This window comes from Lissotriton vulgaris, chromosome 4_1 (assembly GCF_964263255.1).
Source record: "Lissotriton vulgaris chromosome 4_1, aLisVul1.2, whole genome shotgun sequence".
Taxonomy (NCBI): Eukaryota; Metazoa; Chordata; class Amphibia; order Caudata; family Salamandridae; genus Lissotriton; species Lissotriton vulgaris.
Window position 1 is genome coordinate 961849874 of NC_141691.1, and position 19257 is coordinate 961869130.

A 19257-nucleotide genomic window follows, 5' to 3' on the forward strand; every position below is an offset into this window, starting at 1 on the left:
AAAACAAGGTAGTGTTCAGGAGGTTAATGAACTTGCTGCAGAGGCCTGTTTGTCAGCTGATGAGTGCAGGCTTTGCTGATCCACTTAACACTTTACCGTTCTGATACAGATACATTGAGTACCATTTCGCTTAGTAATATTAACAACTAATATTTGTAACTGTACAAAACTGCAACATTTACGATTAGGATACAAACTGTTTATATTTATAGTGTATATTTCTCAACATAACCCCATAGTGTATTTTTATTTCATTGATTTATCTATTTTAATTCCATTCAAGTATATATTTCCAAATAACAGCATTTCGTCTTATTTCAGTTATGGACCTCTATGTATCAGAAACTCAACTTTGCATCAGTTTGACTGTGCATACAGTTCGCCTTCCACCTCCTGAGGTACAGCACCAATTTGAAAGTGATTCGTTTAATTATTTTTGTGGTTGCATGCATTTTCTACAATAAATAGCTATATATTACTTATATAAACACATACTCTGCACTAAAATACCACAAACAGTTTATATTTGTTTACATTTGATTTAAACTGAGTTTGCCTGTATTCGCAAACCATCAACTGGCAGAGGAATGTGCAATTACATTTCCTAATTGGAAGAAGAAGTTTAAATCTCTTTAAGAAGTGATATTATAGATGCCTTTGAAAAAGGCTGCCCGAAGGAGTGGCAAGGATGTGTTGGGAAGCAGGTATGTAGAAAGTCTTTCTTGCTTTTAGTTTATCTTCGGATTTGCTTTTCTGAAGTTCAGAGTTCATGGGTACCTGTGATCTAAATGAGACATTGTTCACTTGGTGTTGCATTCATTTAATTTTCTCCTTTATTCTGTCGTGTTCTATTTTGTTACCACTCTTGATACCCTATTTGTTGGACCCGACCATTTCGAAATTGCTGTCATTTCTTTTGAATCCAAGGTCTCAGTATATGGCAATTGAGGGGGTATCCGCCTCTGGAGCAGAAGTAAAGGCCTCCGGTGTACAGTTAGTTTACTGTCTGCTGTAGTTAGAGATCTCTGCCTAAGTGTTAGAGGTCTCTGGAGCATATGTACAAGCCTGTATCGCCATGGGAATGTCACTTTTTGTGACGTTTCCGTGGTGATAGGGGCCTTGCCTTATGTACGAGGCACCGTAACTTAATGTGTCTTAACTCTGCCTTGTACATAAGGAACCCTTTCACGCTATGGTTAGCATGAAAGGTATGTGCAGTGGATGTTGCGGTGGGCATTCCACTGCAACACCCATTGTATTTGGCGCTGCACCCTATGTACAAGGGTGGCATACATAAGAGGCAGCGCCAAAATGAAGACCAGATATATCCTGGTCTTAACTTGGCAAAACGAGGAGAAATGCATTATTTCTTCTCGTTTTTGCTTTTTCCATGTGTGCTGCCTTGTGCAGCACACATGGAAAAAGCAAAAGGTCATGGTGTGTTTATGTACAGGATGGTGTCCCTTCTTGTACATAAACACACCTTTTACAAGATGCCATTTTGTAACTTTCATGTGTGCTGCATGAAGCCGCACACATGAAAGTTACAAAATGGCATTTTAGGATTGTTTATGTGCAGGAAGGGGCACCTTCCTACACAAAAACAATCCTCTTTTGCACGCAGACACCCCTGCACTCTGGTGCAAGGGTATCAGCTTTGGCATTAAGTTGGTAAACTTAGCGCCATCGCAGAAGGAAATACTAGGCTGCACCACATTCTTGTAAATATGGTGCAGCCTTGTGTTTCTGAAGTGAAGGAGTGTGTCGTTAAGCCTAGGAGGCTAACATCATGCTTCACCACTTCATTGTACATATCACCCTCTGAGTCTTCAGAGGAGCCGCCACTGCAGCGGCTCATCATAGGCTTTGAGAGACTGCTGAGCAGCTCCCTGTTTCATGTGCCCACAACCCGTGTTCATAGCTACGGCTCAAAACCATAAACTCGGAGCCCATATTTTGGGAAATGTCATTGTACCATGTTACATAATTTTTTTCTTTTTGCAGATTTATATAGCGCGAACTCGACACAAAGGTATTGGATCGCTTTACATGAGCACCAGTTAGGTTACCCAAAGACACATTTATTTTTAGGTACCGCTGGGCGTGGCAGCAAAGCTGCCCCGCCTCTCAGAGAGATCTTGTAATCTAAAAGGGACTCTAAGCCCACCCCTTCTTTCCATTGGGTAGCGTCAGCATTCATGGTAAACGCTGGCTTCCCAATGGAAAGGAGTGTTTGCAGGTGCCACCCTGTCCGCTTTACAGACAGCCACTACGGACAACATGGCCTGCTTTACGGCTAACCTTCTTATCAGGGGAGGCATGATTTATTGCTCTGTTTACTACTCTGGCCAGGCATGGAGCTCACAGGCGTAGGGGTTCACGGGAAGGACAGAGGGGAATTCCGTCCCTCCCCTCGCCACTCTACCTCCTCTGTGGAGCATGCCTACATCTCAGACAGACCCCATGCCCAGCCCTCCCTGGGCCCAGATAGTATTTGGTGTTTGAATTGTGTCGCCTGTCTTAAGCATGAGTGACAGTGTGTGACAGTGTCTCTTGTCTTCAGCATGAGTGACAGTGTGTGACAGTGTCGCCTGTCTTCAGCATGAGTGACTGTGTCGCCTGTCTTCAGCATGAGTGACAGTGTGTGACAGTGTCGTCTGTCTTTAGCATGAGTGACAGTGTCTCCTGTCTTCAGCATGAGTGACAGTGTGTGACAGTGTCGCCTGTCTTCAGCATGAGTGACAGTGTCTCCTGTCTCCAGCATGAGTGACAGTGTCTCCTGTCTTCAGCATGAGTGACAGTGTCTCCTGTCTTCAGCATAACCGACAGTGTCTCCTGTCTTCAGCATGAGTGACAGTGTCTCCTGTCTTTGGCATGAGTGACAGTGTGTGAAGTGTCTTCTGTCTTCAGCATGACTGACAGTGTGTGAAGTGTCTCCTGTCTTCAGCATGAGTGACAGTGTCTCCTGTCTTCAGCATGAGTGACCATGTCTCCTGTCTTCAGCATGAGTGACCGTGTCGCCTGTCTTCAGCATGAGCGACAGTGTTACCTGTCTTCAGCATGAGTGACAGTGTGTGACAGTGTCTCCTGTCTTCAGCATGAGTGACAGTGTCTCCTGTCTTCAGCGTGAGTGACAGTGTCGCCTGGCTTCAGCATGAGTAACAATGTCTCCTGTCGTCAGCATGAGTGACAGTGTCTTCTGTCTTCAGCATGAGTGACAGTGTTTTCTGTCATCAGCATGAGTGACTGTCACCTGTCTTCAGCATGAGTGACAGTGTCTCCTGTCTTCAGCATGAGTGACAGTGTCTCCTGTCTTCAGCATGAGTGACAGTGTGTGACAGAGTCTCCTGTCTTCAGCGTGAGTGACCGTGTCTCCTGTCTTCAGCATGAGCGATAGCGTCGCCTGTCTTCAGCATGAGTGACAGTGTTGCCTGTCTTCAGCATGAGTGACAGTGTCTCCTTTCTTCAGGATGAGTGACCGTGTCTCCTATTTTCAGCATGAGTGACAGTGTCGCCTGTCTTCAGCATGAGTGACAGTGTTGCCTGTCTTCAGCATGAGTGACAGTCTGTGACAGTGTCTCCTGTCTTCAGCATGAGTGACAGTGTCACCTGTCTTCAGCATGAGTGACAGTGTCGCCTGTCTTCAGCATGAGTGACAGTGTCTCCTATCTTAAGCATGAGTGCCAGTGTCGCCTTTATTTAGCAGGAGTGACAGTGTCTTCTGTCTTCAGCATGAATGACAGTGTTGCCTGTCTTCAGCATGAGTGACAGTGTTGCCTGTCTTCAGCATGAGTGACAGTGTCTCCTTTCTTCAGCATGAGTGACCGTGTCTCCTATTTTCAGCATGAGTGACAGTGTCGCCTGTCTTCAGCATGAGTGACAGTGTTGTCTGTCTTCAGCATGAGTGACAGTCTGTGACAGTGTCTCCTGTCTTCAGCATGAGTGACAGTGTCACCTGTCTTCAGCATGAGTGACAGTGTCGCCTGTCTTCAGCATGAGTGACAGTGTCTCCTATCTTAAGCATGAGTGCCAGTGTCGCCTTTATTTAGCAGGAGTGACAGTGTCTTCTGTCTTCAGCATGAATGACAGTGTTGCCTGTCTTCAGAATGAGTGATAGTGTTTCCTGTCTTCAGCATGTGTGACAGTGTCTCCTGCCTTCAGCATGAGTGACAGTGTCTCATGTCTTCAGCATGAGTGACAGTGTTGCCTGTCTTCAGCGTGAGTGCCAGTGTCTCCTGTCTTCAGCGTGAGTGTCAGTGTCTCCTGTCTTCAGCATGAGTGACAGTGTCTCCTGTCTTCAGTGTGAGTGACAGTGTCTCATGTCTTCAGTGTGAGTGACTGTTTCTCCTGTCTTCAGCATGAGTGACAGTGTCTTCTGTCTTCAGCGTGAGCGACAGTGTCTCCTGTCTTCAGCATGAGTGACATTGTCTCCTGTATTCAGCATGAGTGACAGTGTGTGAAGTGTCTCCTGTCTTCAGCATGAGTGACAGTGTCTCCTGTCTTCAGCGTGAGTGACAGTGTCTCCTGTCTTTAGTGTGAGTGACAGTGTCTCCTGTCTTCAGCACGAGTGACAGTGTCTCCTGTCTTCAGTGTGAGTGGCAGTGTCTGATGTCTTCAGCGTGAGTGACCGTTTCTCCTGTCTTCAGCATGAGTGACAGTGTCTCCTGTCTTCAGCATGAGTGACCATGTCTCCTGTCTTCAGCATGAGTGACCGTGTCGCCTGTCTTCAGCATGAGTGATAGCGTTGCATGTCTTCAGCATGAGTGACAGTGTGTGACAGTGTCTCCTGTTTTCAGCATGAGTGACAGTGTCTCCTGTCTTCAGCATGAGTGACAATGTCTCCTGTCTTTAGCATGAGTAACAGTGCATTCTGTCTTCAGCATGAATGACACTGTTTTCTCTCTTCAGCATGTGTGACAGTGTCTCCTGCCTTCAGCATGAGTGACAGTGTCTCATGTCTTCAGCATGAGTGACAGTGTTGCCTGTCTTCAGCGTGAGTGCCAGTGTCTCCTGTCTTCAGCGTGAGTGTCAGTGTCTCCTGTCTTCAGCACGAGTGACAGTGTCTCCTGTCTTCAGTGTGAGTGGCAGTGTCTGATGTCTTCAGCGTGAGTGACCGTTTCTCCTGTCTTCAGCATGAGTGACAGTGTCTCCTGTCTTCAGCATGAGTGACCATGTCTCCTGTCTTCAGCATGAGTGACCGTGTCGCCTGTCTTCAGCATGAGTGATAGCGTTGCATGTCTTCAGCATGAGTGACAGTGTGTGACAGTGTCTCCTGTTTTCAGCATGAGTGACAGTGTCTCCTGTCTTCAGCGCGAGTGACAGTGTCTCCTGTCTTCAGTGTGAGTGACAGTGTCTCATGTCTTCAGTGTGAGTGACCGTTTCTCCTGTCTTCAGCGCGAGTGACAGTGTCTCCTGTCTTCAGCACGAGTGACCATGTCTCCTGTCTTTAGTGTGAGTGACAGTGTCTCCTGTCTTCAGCGCGAGTGACAGTGTCGCCTGTCTTCAGCGTGAGTGCCAGTGTCTCCTGTCTTCAGCGTGAGTGACAGTGTCTCCTGTCTTCAGCATGAGTGACAGTGTCTCCTGTCTTCAGTGTGAGTGACAGTGTCTCATGTCTTCAGTGTGAGTGACCGTTTCTCCTGTCTTCAGCGCGAGTGACAGTGTCGCCTGTCTTCAGCGTGAGTGCCAGTGTCTCCTGTCTTCAGCATGAGCGACAGTGTTACCTGTCTTCAGCATGAGTGACAGTGTGTGACAGTGTCTCCTGTCTTCAGTATGAGTGACAGTGTCTCCTGTCTTCAGCGTGAGTGACAGTGTCGCCTGGCTTCAGCATGAGTAACAATGTCTCCTGTCGTCAGCATGAGTGACAGTGTCTTCTGTCTTCAGCATGAGTGACAGTGTTTTCTGTCATCAGCATGAGTGACTGTCACCTGTCTTCAGCATGAGTGACAGTGTCTCCTGTCTTCAGCATGAGTGACAGTGTCTCCTGTCTTCAGCATGAGTGACAGTGTGTGACAGTGTCTCCTGTCTTCAGCGTGAGTGACCGTGTCTCCTGTCTTCAGCATGAGCGATAGTGTCGCCTGTCTTCAGCATGAGTGACAGTGTTGCCTGTCTTCAGCATGAGTGACAGTGTCTCCTTTCTTCAGCATGAGTGACCGTGTCTCCTATTTTCAGCATGAGTGACAGTGTCGCCTGTCTTCAGCATGAGTGACAGTGTTGCCTGTCTTCAGCATGAGTGACTGTCTGTGACAGTGTCTCCTGTCTTCAGCATGAGTGACAGTGTCACCTGTCTTCAGCATGAGTGACAGTGTCGCCTGTCTTCAGCATGAGTGACAGTGTCTCCTATCTTAAGCATGAGTGCCAGTGTCACCTTTATTTAGCAGGAGTGACAGTGTCTTCTGTCTTCAGCATGAATGACAGTGTTGCCTGTCTTCAGCATGAGTGACAGTGTTGCCTGTCTTCAGCATGAGTGACAGTGTCTCCTTTCTTCAGCATGAGTGACCGTGTCTCCTATTTTCAGCATGAGTGACAGTGTCGCCTGTCTTCAGCATGAGTGACAGTGTTGCCTGTCTTCAGCATGAGTGACAGTCTGTGACAGTGTCTCCTGTCTTCAGCATGAGTGACAGTGTCACCTGTCTTCAGCATGAGTGACAGTGTCGCCTGTCTTCAGCATGAGTGACAGTGTCTCCTATCTTAAGCATGAGTGCCAGTGTCGCCTTTATTTAGCAGGAGTGACAGTGTCTTCTGTCTTCAGCATGAATGACAGTGTTGCCTGTCTTCAGAATGAGTGATAGTGTTTCCTGTCTTCAGCATGTGTGACAGTGTCTCCTGCCTTCAGCATGAGTGACAGTGTCTCATGTCTTCAGCATGAGTGACAGTGTTGCCTGTCTTCAGCGTGAGTGCCAGTGTCTCCTGTCTTCAGCGTGAGTGTCAGTGTCTCCTGTCTTCAGCATGAGTGACAGTGTCTCCTGTCTTCAGTGTGAGTGACAGTGTCTCATGTCTTCAGTGTGAGTGACTGTTTCTCCTGTCTTCAGCATGAGTGACAGTGTCTTCTGTCTTCAGCGTGAGCGACAGTGTCTCCTGTCTTCAGCATGAGTAACATTGTCTCCTGTATTCAGCATGAGTGACAGTGTGTGAAGTGTCTCCTGTCTTCAGCATGAGTGACAGTGTCTCCTGTCTTCAGCATGAGTGACAGTGTCTCCTGTCTTTAGTGTGAGTGACAGTGTCTCCTGTCTTCAGCGCGAGTGACAGTGTCTCCTGTCTTCAGTGTGAGTGGCAGTGTCTGATGTCTTCAGCGTGAGTGACCGTTTCTCCTGTCTTCAGCATGAGTGACAGTGTCTCCTGTCATCAGCATGAGTGACCATGTCTCCTGTCTTCAGCATGAGTGACCGTGTCGCCTGTCTTCAGCATGAGTGATAGCGTTGCATGTCTTCAGCATGAGTGACAGTGTGTGACAGTGTCTCCTGTTTTCAGCATGAGTGACAGTGTCTCCTGTCTTCAGCATGAGTGACAATGTCTCCTGTCTTTAGCATGAGTAACAGTGCATTCTGTCTTCAGCATGAGTGACACTGTTTTCTCTCATCAGCATGAGTGACTGTCACCTGTTTTTAGCATGAGTGAAAGTGTCTCCTGTCTTCAGCATGAGTGACAGTCTCCTGTCTTCAGCATGAGTGACAGTGTTTGACAGTGTCTCCTGTCTTCAGCATGAGTGACCGTGTCTTCTGTCTTCAGCATGAGCGATAGCGTCACCTGTCTTCAACATGAGTGACCGTGTCTCCTATCTTCAGCATGAGTGACAGTGTTGCCTGTCTTCAGCATGAGTGACAGTGTTGCCTGTCTTCAGCATGAGTGACAGTGTGTGACAGTGTCTCCTGTCTTCAGCATGAGTGACCGTGTCTCCTGTCTTCAGCATGCGTGACAGTGTCTCCTGTCTTCAGCATGAGTGACAATGTGTGAAGTGTCTTCTGTCTTCAGCATAAGTGACAGTGTGTGAAGTGTCTCCTGTCTTCAGCATGAGTGACAGTGTCTCCTGTCTTCAGCATGAGTGACCATATCTCCTGTCTTCAGCATGAGTGACAGTGTTGCCTGTCTTCAGCATGAGTGACAGTGTGTGACAGTGTCTCCTGTCTTCAGCATGAGTGACAGTGTCTCCTGTCTTCAGTGTGAGTGACAGTGTCGCCTGTCTTCAGCGTGAGTGCCAGTGTCTCCTGTCTTCAGCGTGAGTGACAGTGTCTCCTGTCTTCAGCATGAGTGACAGTGTCTCCTGTCTTCAGCATGAGTGACAGTGTTGCCTGTCTTCAGCATGAGTGACATTGTCTCCTGTATTCAGCATGAGTGACAGTGTGTGAAGTGTCTCCTGTCTTCAGCATGAGTGACAGTGTCTCCTGTCTTCAGCGTGAGTGACAGTGTCTCCTGTCTTTAGTGTGAGTGACAGTGTCTCCTGTCTTCAGCGCGAGTGACAGTGTATCCTGTCTTCAGCGTAAGTGGCAGTGTCTGATGTCTTCAGCGTGAGTGACCGTTTCTCCTGTCTTCAGCATGAGTGACAGTGTCTCCTGTCTTCAGCATGAGTGACCATGTCTCCTGTCTTTAGTGTGAGTGACAGTGTCTCCTGTCTTCAGCGCGAGTGACAGTGTCGCCTGTCTTCAGCGTGAGTGCCAGTGTCTCCTGTCTTCAGCGTGAGTGACAGTGTCTCCTGTCTTCAGCATGAGTGACAGTGTCTCCTGTCTTCAGTGTGAGTGACAGTGTCTCATGTCTTCAGTGTGAGTGACCGTTTCTCCTGTCTTCAGCGCGAGTGACAGTGTCGCCTGTCTTCAGCGTGAGTGCCAGTGTCTCCTGTCTTCAGCATGAGTGACAGTGTCTTCTGTCTTCAGCGTGAGCGACAGTGTCTCCTGTCTTCAGCATGAGTGACATTGTCTCCTGTATTCAGCATGAGTGACAGTGTGTGAAGTGTCTCCTGTCTTCAGCATGAGTGACAGTGTCTCCTGTCTTCAGCGTGAGTGACAGTGTCTCCTGTCTTTAGTGTGAGTGACAGTGTCTCCTGTCTTCAGCGCGAGTGACAGTGTCTCCTGTCTTCAGCGTAAGTGGCAGTGTCTGATGTCTTCAGCGTGAGTGACCGTTTCTCCTGTCTTCAGCATGAGTGACAGTGTCTCCTGTCTTCAGCATGAGTGACCATGTCTCCTGTCTTCAGCACGAGTGACCGTGTCGCCTGTCTTCAGCATGAGTGATAGTGTTGCATGTCTTCAGCATGAGTGACAGTGTGTGACAGTGTCTCCTGTTTTCAGCATGAGTGACAGTGTCTCCTGTCTTCAGCATGAGTGACAATGTCTCCTGTCTTTAGCATGAGTAACAGCGCATTCTGTCTTCAGCATGAGTGACACTGTTTTCTCTCATCAGCATGATTGACTGTCACCTGTTTTTAGCATGAGTGAAAGTGTCTCCTGTCTTCAGCATGAGTGACAGTCTCCTGTCTTCAGCATGAGTGACAGTGTGGGACAGTGTCTCCTGTTTTTTCAGCATGAGTGACCGTGTCTTCTGTCTTCACCATGAGCAATAGCGTCACCTGTCTTCAACATGAGTGACAGTGTCGCCTGTCTTCAGCATGAGTGACAGTGTCCCCTGTCTTCAGCATGAATGACAGTGTCTCCTGTCATCAGCATGAGTGACCGTGTCTCCTATCTTCAGCATAAGTGACAGTGTTGCCTGTCTTCAGCATGAGTGACAGTGTCGCCTGTCTTCAGCATGAGTGACAGTGTGTGACTGGCTCCTGTCTTCAGCATGAGTGACAGTGTCTCCTGTCTTCAGCATGAGTGACAGTGTGTGAAGGGTCTTCTGTCTTCAGCATGAGTGACAGTGTGTGAAGTGTCTCCTGGCTTCAGCGAGAGTGACAGTGTCTCCTGTCTTCAGCGTGAGTGGCAGTGTCTGATGTCTTCAGCGTGAGTGACCATTTCTACTGTCTTCAGCATGAGTGACAGTGTCTCCTGTCTTCAGCATGAGTGACAATGTCTCCTGTCTTCAGCATGAGTGACTGTGTCGCCTGTCTTCAGCATGAGTGATAGTGTTGCATGTCTTCAGCATGAGTGACAGTGTGTGACAGTGTATCCTGTTTTCAGCATGAGTGACAGTGTCTCCTGTCTTCAGCATGAGTGACAATGCCTCCTGTCTTTAGCATGAGTGACAGTGTATTCTGTCTTCAGCTCGAGTGACACTGTTTTCTCTCATCAGCATGAGCAACTGTCACCTGTTTTTAGCATGTGTGAAAGTGTCTCCTGTCTTCAGCATGAGTGACAGTGTCTCCTGTCTTCAGCATGAGTGACAGTGTGTGACCGTGTCTTCTGTCTTCAGCATGAGCGATAGCGTCACCTGTATTCAACATGAGTGACAGTGTCGCCTGTCTTCAGCATGAGTGATAATGTCCCCTGTCTTCAGCATGAGTGACAGTGTCTCCTGTCTTCAGCATGAGTGACAGTGTCTCCTGTTTTCAGCATGAGTGACAGTGTCTCCTGTCTTCAGCATGAGTGACAGTGTGTGACAGTGTCGCCTGTCTTCAGCATGAGTGAGTGTCGCCTGTCTTCAGCATAAGTGACAGTGTTGCCTGTCTTCAGCATGAGTGACAGTGTCTCCTGTCTTCAGCCTAGTGACAGTGTTGCCTGTCTTCAGCATTAGTGACAGTGTCTCCTGTCTTCAGTATGAGTGACAGTGTCAGTGTGTGGCATGGGGAGATCAAGTGATTTTCCAGAATCACAGGATGTGGAGTCGACCCTGCGGCTCGAACCTTGGTTTCCCAGCTCCGCGGGCTGCAGTCTAGCCACAAGACCACATTCTCTCCCCAATATTAACCATGTATCGAGTTGACATTGTTTGGGTTGAATACAGCTTTTCTTTCAGGCATTAGGAATAAATGGCATTTCTGTCTATACCAAGCACACTAATTCTGCTGTGCAATTTCTCTTCATACGACAAGTTAGTGAGATACGCTGCTATCAATCTGTTTAGAGTTGTCTGTTTTCGGAAAACCTACCCAGTGAACCCTGACAAAAACTCCCCTGGATGTGCACTAAAGTTCTGCAGCACAGTATCTTCATGATCATAAAATAATACTGGATTTGTGAGGGATCCCTCGAACACTTTTCTTTATTATGTGGAACCCCTTCATATCTTGAATTGGAGTTAAAAATTGCCATTTTCCTAATGCAGTACCCAGTCTTATCAGAAAAAATAGGGCATCTATTTATGATTCTTTCTCTTTGGTAAAAAAACATTTTAATAAAATATAACAGGCTACATTGCAGCATCCAAAAAACCAGTGGCGTATTGTTAGATTAGACCCTAGAAAACATGCAAACAGAAAACTGAGGAAAGGGCAAGTGGCCTGCTTACCTTTTTTGTATTCAGTCAGAGAACACAATTCTGTTTTAAAATGACAAAATGAGACCTTAATGACCATGAAATGATTTGCTAGAGAGGTGAACTTGAAGATCTCAGGGCAGAAGCAGAAAGAAATACATCATACATCAGCCAGAGATGATGCCCTTTCTACTGTGTAGCAGCAGTCTCCAGAAAAGGAGTTTCGAAAGGGAAAATATAGGTAGAAGAATAGGTGTCACCACAATCGCCTCATTTGCAGTGGTGGCTGGCACACATCGGGGTGGGGGAGTACAAATAAAAACTTACCTCTGCTCCACTTCTCGCCGCTCTCTACTTCATCGCCTCTCCCAGCATAGGAACAGAGCATTTAGGAAGCACTCAGGCGGTAATGCAAAATGCCCATAGCCAGCCAAATATTAATGCGTACTTAGGGAGTGCCCATAAGCTGCAGCAACAAGGAAAACCTATAATGATAATAATTTAGAGTTATTATCATTTAAATTTTTCATTTATTTATACTGCTTAAAAGCAGTGGGGCAACACCACTGTCCTTCTGTCACTCCTGAGATTACTGGATGACATCCAAACATGGCTCGGCATTAACATGTTTGCTATCGAAGGCTGGCTAAGCAGCAGGTACTCCTTTGTCACCAAGAAGACACCAATGACCGAAGAAGCCCTCCTGTACGGCACTAAGCCAATCAATGTTGACACACTCTACAGATGCCTACTCGACGTCAAGGCATACAACATTGAAAAATGTGATGTTCAGGCACTGTTCATGAGCCTTGAGGAGGTCGAGGTACTCAGAGTCAAGAAGAGCGACGTCAAGGCAGTCAACAGCATCTAGGTTATCAAACTCACCTTCTCAATGCCTTTCATTCGCTGCCTTACCATCATCTTTCTTTTACTATCAGGCCCACCTAGGATGGTAATTCCTGTGGAAGACCCCCTTCAGGTAATGCATACAGTTACCAACACAGTATGGGTCCTGTGGATCCTGAACATTTACCATCTTTATACCTTCATATCGTATCCAAAATATTGAGGGCAAACATATATCAACATATTAGTATGCTTAGATTTTCCACATCTAAATCCACATATATGAACCTTGACAATATATATATATCTTCATGGTACATGGATCTGGAGTTAAGAATAGTAAATGTATACTTCCTTATACTCACTTACATTTTGATTAATTTGATGCTTTCTATTTTGGCTTCGATGTTAAGGTATCACCCGCTTCTCCAATATTATATCTTTTATAGATTCATATGCTTGAATCTTCTCCCTCGTCATGGTGGGAGTCCCTCAGTGACAGTAAAATAGCAGCACAAAGCTAAAAGGGCAGTCTCCCTTGAGAAGTAACAGTATTTAGTAACCAGTTAACATGATTAAGGAACATCCAAACTCCAACCAATCCATGACAGACCCCTTAGTATCCATTCCTGCAGAGCCACCATACCTCAGATTTCTTACAGCACGTCGTGTGTTACGAAGTCTCCCTGAGCTCTGCTCAGTCACAGTCTTTCTACTTTAAACTCTTCAACTTTCAACTGCAAGTTTTCCTTCCTCCACATACTCTTCAACTGAGGTGCTGCTAGAAAGTGAGTTTTCTGCTTATTTTCTGTATTTTTTACAGAAAGTCAGAGTCTAAAAAAGGGCTGTTCAGGCCCTGCAAGACTTGTGGGAAGACCAGGCTGTTCAAAGAGGATCCTCACAAGGAGTGCTTATACTGCCTGTATCCAGAGCACAAGCCTAAGGATTGTAAGCACTGCCGGACTTTCTCTTCAAAAACCTCAAAGACCATGAGGGAAGGCTTCTTATTTGGCTACAGAAGAAAATATCTATGAGGGATTCTGACTCAGAGAGTGAGGAGAGGCCACATTCTTCCTCAAAGAAAAGAAAGGAAGAAGATCCTTCTTCTGGTCAGAAAGATCAGAAAAAGCAACGATCTTTGAGCAAGGAGTCTTCAGAGGAAAGGAGAGGTAAAAAAGAGCAACCTGGCTCTTCTCAAAAAAGATCTGGCTATGCTCTTCCCGATGCTCCACTTACTCCTGCTCAAAAAATCCACCCGTCGTCAGACCTGTGGAGAAGGCATTCTCTGCCTACGACCGCCGAAAGGAAGACAACAGCTTTCTCGTCAAAGAAGACGGAGGTAGTGATGTCGTTGGGACTTCGGTGAGGAGTTCATCGACAACGAGAGCTTCACTGTCAACGGTACAATTGTATACTGCACCGTCAACGAGTGTCTCCGCCCCGTCAACAGTTACTTTCACACCATCATCACAGTCCCTGGTGACGATTCCGGTGACGATCCTGTCAACGATGAAAATGGACATTGCAAGACTTTTCAAAAATATCTCCTCTTCCTCCTTCTCGCCTCCTGGATTTTCAGGAATCAGAGGATGAAGGTCTGTTTGGCCCTGCCTACAGCCTCTCTACTGAGAGTGAAGTGTCAAGAATCGGATGAAGAGGATCAGCCAGATAATCCTTCAACATACTTTGAGGGTGATTACTCCTTTTCTGAGAGGCACTCTGGTGTGCAACGCCTAGATACCTTCCAGGAGCACTACCCATATTATGACCAGGAGGAGGAAGATCATCAAGAACCCTCAATCAATGTGCCAATGTCACTAGTCATGGTCTTAGGCTTCATGCTTGATGACTACTACAAATGACTTCCCTGAAGACAATGTGGCCCGAAAATCAGTTTCTCACCAGGAGGAGTCTGCCATGATTCCAGTTCAGTTCAGGAACCCACTCTGGTTCCGCCAAAGCAGAAGTCCTTGCCTCCTCTGCAAAACCCAACTAGGGTATCGGACAGTGGAGACCCAACTACTAGAAGAGGGTGAGTTACAGGTGGACACTGATGTCCATGATGAGTGGATGGACTACATAGAGCATATGCTGCCTTCTCTCACATTGCTGGAGGCTGACTGGAGGCTACCTGCAGACGTCAGTAGCTTTCACGATCTGCTTGAAAGAGCTTCAAAGCACTTCGACCTTCCTATGCCCCTCAAGCAATGCTTCTTGTACGATTTTAAAGCTTCCACTCAGCGATCGGTTAGGGCGATACCGATTATCGACTTCTTGTGGCTATGAGGGTATCAAGCTTGGTGAAATGAGGCGACTCCTTTAAAACGAAAGTTCGGCGGTCAGCCCCTGTGCAGAAACTCCAAGTAAGTGGTTATCAGCAATGGAGAAACTCCCCACAGAGACCTTTCAGGTTACCGATTACACCCATTGAAAATCCTCTTTTTAATAATTCGCAGCTCCCGCCGCTCCTTTAACAACTGTGCAACAGAAGACAAAAAGCAATAAGCGGCCATAGTCACGACTAATGGAAATTAACACACGTAAGTCCTGATGTCATAACAGTAACAAGAACTTAGTGATATAATGCCCCACATTAAGATTAAACACATTATGTGTTCTTTATCTCTGCAGAACAACCCAAACGCCATTCAAGAGCTCTAATCAACCAAAATATATCTGTACACAAATCTTGAGAAGGTAACAATGTGTACAAATGATCCACACCACATAATTGAAAAGGTTAAGGCCCCACACTGAATTGTGTTCCCTATTGTTTTTACATAGGTACCCAGCTAATAGCCCTGAAGAAAAGCCTGACGTATAAGAAAACGGGCTTGGAAACGCTTTGGCTTAGCTAGTTCGGCTTGCTTACGAACACTTAACTTGCAGAGGGTAACAAATAGAACGGTGCATACCTACTGGTGCACACAGTCAACAGAATAACGCCTTCTAAAAAAGAAGCATGCCCTTGCGAGACCAGTCCTCTATTAGATCAAAATAAATCAGTGTAGGTCTGGTGTCAAGTTAGTCATTAGGGTACAACTTAGAATAGGTTTGTAGAAAATGTAATGTAGAAATCGTAATGTGAAGTGTCAATGTATAGTTGTATTTCAATTGTTTTTTTGGCAGTTCGGGCTGGACTGTTCCCATGAGGCACAGGGTCAGACTGATTTGCATATAGCCATGTCTGAACTGGGGTGGCAGAGTGGGCTAAAGAACGGTAATGGATTAAACCCAGATCTTTTGACTGGGTGTGAGTGTTTGATTGATTCAGATGCTCCGTCCATCACCACCCCCTTTTGTACCAGAATAAAAAAGAGGCAGAACTGAAACGTGACCGAGTTCCCTTATTTATAAACATTGTTACGTTGTCCTACCCGGCCCCCGAAACGGACACAACCCCACTTTTTCTATAATTAGCGTTACATAGTCAGCATAAGACCAAGGGGCCGTCCTGGCTCATGTAAGCATGCAAAATGACTAATAAGAAGATCTGCTTGCTCAACAAAGTAGGAGGAGCTAGCAGTGGCTGTTTTTGGCAAACACATCCTGACATTTACATACTAGGAACAGTTGCAAGGACAGCTACAAGCTCAACTGCGGGTATAAGCAGGAATACAAAGGGAACGGAGCATCAGGTCATAATTAACATACAGATTGCAGGAGAGAGTAATGACCACTATTACAAATAGAATTATCATTTTTCTGGTCCTAAGCAAATCCTAGAATCATCTAGGAAACATTTTCAGGGTTCTTATGCATTTCAGTGACTATTCATTTTAATTTCAGAATAGCCAACAGCACATATCTAAAAGAAAAATCTTCCAATTGACTTTTACATTTTCCTTTAATGAGGGCAAGAATATCAATCATATCTGGGACCAGGAGGACCACACAGGGCCATAGGAATTAGGACGAAGAGCTGCAAAGGGCTACTCCTCCTTAAAAATGGGACGACTAAAGGGGTACATTATTGACCAGAAAAAGAAGAAGTCCTTGGGGAAATTGAAGCCGCTGTACAAACAACCAGAGGGGAGTCTTCTCCCTGTGTACGTTTGAGCCTCACAGGCAGGCTCTTGTTGTTTCCACGGTAGAGCTGCACAACTTGCAACTCAAGAATCACAGCCCCAGTTTCAAGGAAAAAGTCTCTTCTTTCAGGATAGGGCAGTCACCCACCAGGCAAATGCTCTCAGCGATCCTGTCCAGTGTCTCAGGCAGTGCACCAGTTTTCTTCACTACAATCTAACAGACACCAGAGACACAGTACCTGTACCCTAAACTCAAGTCCTTCCCTAATTCCTGTATTGCACTGCTCATTCGTTGGGGCCACACATTGCATCTAGTGTATCCAGGTATCTATTGACCAACAAACAAAAGAGCAAACTTGCATTCACTTTGGGACCTGGATTCAGAGGCCTGATGCTAGGATCTCTGAAGCAACCCTTGATTCAAAAGGGGTCACCTCAAGCAAAGCCTCCTCATCATTCTGGTTGGTCTGTGACTCTCAGCTGGGCATGATCCACGATTTCTTCTTTCTGATTTGTGACCCCGTCTTTCGCCCAAAACAGTGTCAGGGGTACACAATTCATTTCAGGGCTTCCGCCTTCACTGAAGTCCTAGTTGCCAGCAATGCCTGTGCTGGTTACCTTCACTTTGGCTTCAAGTTGGACTGGTGCTGACGCTGACTCCCCAGGCTGAATCTGATGTCGGGACCCCTTTGGCAATGGTTGTAAAGCAGCAAATATCTATTGGTGGACAGAGCAAAAGGTCTTTAGACAAGGCACAGAAACAGTCTATCAGCAGAGAGGATAGTCTCAAAATATTTCCTAGTCTTGGGACGCCCCATATATTAGCAAGGCACCCAAGAAACACTTCCATCTATCTATGTGAGAGTAAAAAAAAACAACAGCCTGGACCTATTGGCACGTATAAAAGGAACATCAACCAATCCCAAGCAGCCAAGGAAGTCTGTATTAATTTACTAAACTCAGAGGAAAAGAGAAAAACAACACAGACGTACCCTAAATCCTTACATTGGTCTATTCCTGTGTGCTAATCTGAAAACCCTCAAAAAAAGGAAATGTTCTACACTTTTGCTCATAAATTTTACATTACTTGTACAGGACTGCAGACACTTCTAAAATGATTCTTCTTACTTATTTATTTATTTATTTATTTTAGTGTCTTATAGAGCGCGAACTTGACCCGTGAGGGTATCAGAGCGCTTTACAGGGTATACAAGGTCTACACACCAACATAAAATGCAGAGAAATACTAACACATCTTACCCTTACTCTTACATGTAAATGATTACAATCATAGTCAGCTTCAGTGCTCAGAACTGAGATAGGTGTGACAGATTTGTGGGCTATACCTACTTGTACGCTTAGGACCATGCTCTCATGTTATAGGAGCAGCAGGAAAATCTAAAACTGCTAATTTAACAGGGTTTCTTATCTATAAAACAACATTTTCTTCAAAACATTTTTGCTAAGGACCACATGGGCATCTTCCCTGCGTTCTATTTTTCATGATCCAGACTATGCAACATCAGCTCTAATAAGGGCTGTCAGTTTATTCACATGGACTAGCTAATAAAAAACTAGCAATGCCCTTGCAAAACTATGTAGCATGGAATAACATACAATATTGGTGTTATCACTTAAGACTTTTAGAACTAAAACTACCCACATCTAGCTCCCCTTAAAGGTCAAATAAGGGAACAACAATCTAGACTACTGATCCTGTCATAATTTCATCAAACAATATGGGCAGTAACCTAACATATATTTATTCATTATATTAATACTAGCAATGTTTAAAACAGTATTACTGAATAGCCAATTCAATATCTTATTGCTATTTCACAGACAGTTTAGACACGCTAAAATAAATTGAGAAAAGGAGAGAGAAACATACATATGTTACCTAGCCTTAATTTGTAGAGGAGTTAGCCTTCTTCCCCCATTTTGACAGTAGGAAACCTGAAACAGGTTTCACTTCTGTCAACACCATCAACCCATATTTGTAGCAACTGGGCATAAACAAAGTTGTAGGAGGTACATAGCACTTTTGAGAGGGCTAAAAAAACATGAATATCCAAACCCCAATCCTTTTTAGCAAATGTACAAATGTAACATGAGGGCACATGAAGTCAAACTAAATTTCATTGCCTCAGCTTTTAAGCATTAGTACTGTATAAATATGGCAAAGCTTATCTGTTAATCAAAGTTCACATATACCATTATATCGTTTTCTATCACATGAGTGCATAAAGTGCTTGGTTTTTTTTGCAAAAAAAAGTAAAACTTCTCCTTTTCTCCTGCGCTACCATCTTGTCTTTCAAAAAGTTTCAGAGGTCAAAATGGCAACGCAGACCTTGCTTTGGGAGCCCTGTCAGGCTTCTAAATTTAGAAATTACTTTTAAAATGTCCCAGCTGTCCTATTCTGTGTCCAAAGTATTCCATGCAGCTTTCCCTATTCAAAGCCACCCTGAAAACAGAAAGTTGACCCATTTCCCTGTTTGGTAGTTTAATAACTTCTGCTGTTTTTTATACATATTTTCAATTATAAGCAGTGTGCAATATACTTGTGTAACAATATAGAAGTCAGCTGTTTGTATTATATCTTAATGTATGCATTTACTGAAGCATATGGCACTTTAAAAGCTGCTCTTAATGGCAAAAATTGCTGTTTAAATAGTGAATTTTAGCCAGTTTCGACTTTGATATTTGGGGCACTTAAAAATGAATATCCTATCATTTATTTGCATAACATTCATTATCAAAATGTTCTCTAGATAGCTCTGGAGTAAGAAATTAAAATAATCATATCTATCCTTATAAAAATGAGTTTATTACGCCTGCGCAGAGTGATATTTCATATGCAAATTTCCTCATTATGTGATACAACACAACTTAAATTAAATTTTGATGCTAGGAGGTTACAGTATGAGTATTAAGCTTTATAAATATTAAAAAACAAATTTAAAGGCACATATTTTTTTAAATAATTTTTCATAATTAATTTAAAAAAAATGTAATAATAAAACCAATCATTTTGATAATTCCACAT

General features: G+C 44.9%; 1 protein-coding gene across 1 annotated transcript in view; it reads left to right on the top strand.

Annotated features, from left to right (window-relative positions):
* Positions 1-19257, top strand: part of C4_1H18orf63 (chromosome 4_1 C18orf63 homolog) — a 1615038-nt gene that overhangs the window by 760234 nt on the left and 835547 nt on the right. The window contains exon 6 of the mRNA XM_086966887.1: positions 322-398. Coding sequence (XP_086823013.1) covers positions 322-398 — 77 coding nt within the window. The remainder of the gene's footprint in view (positions 1-321; positions 399-19257) is intronic.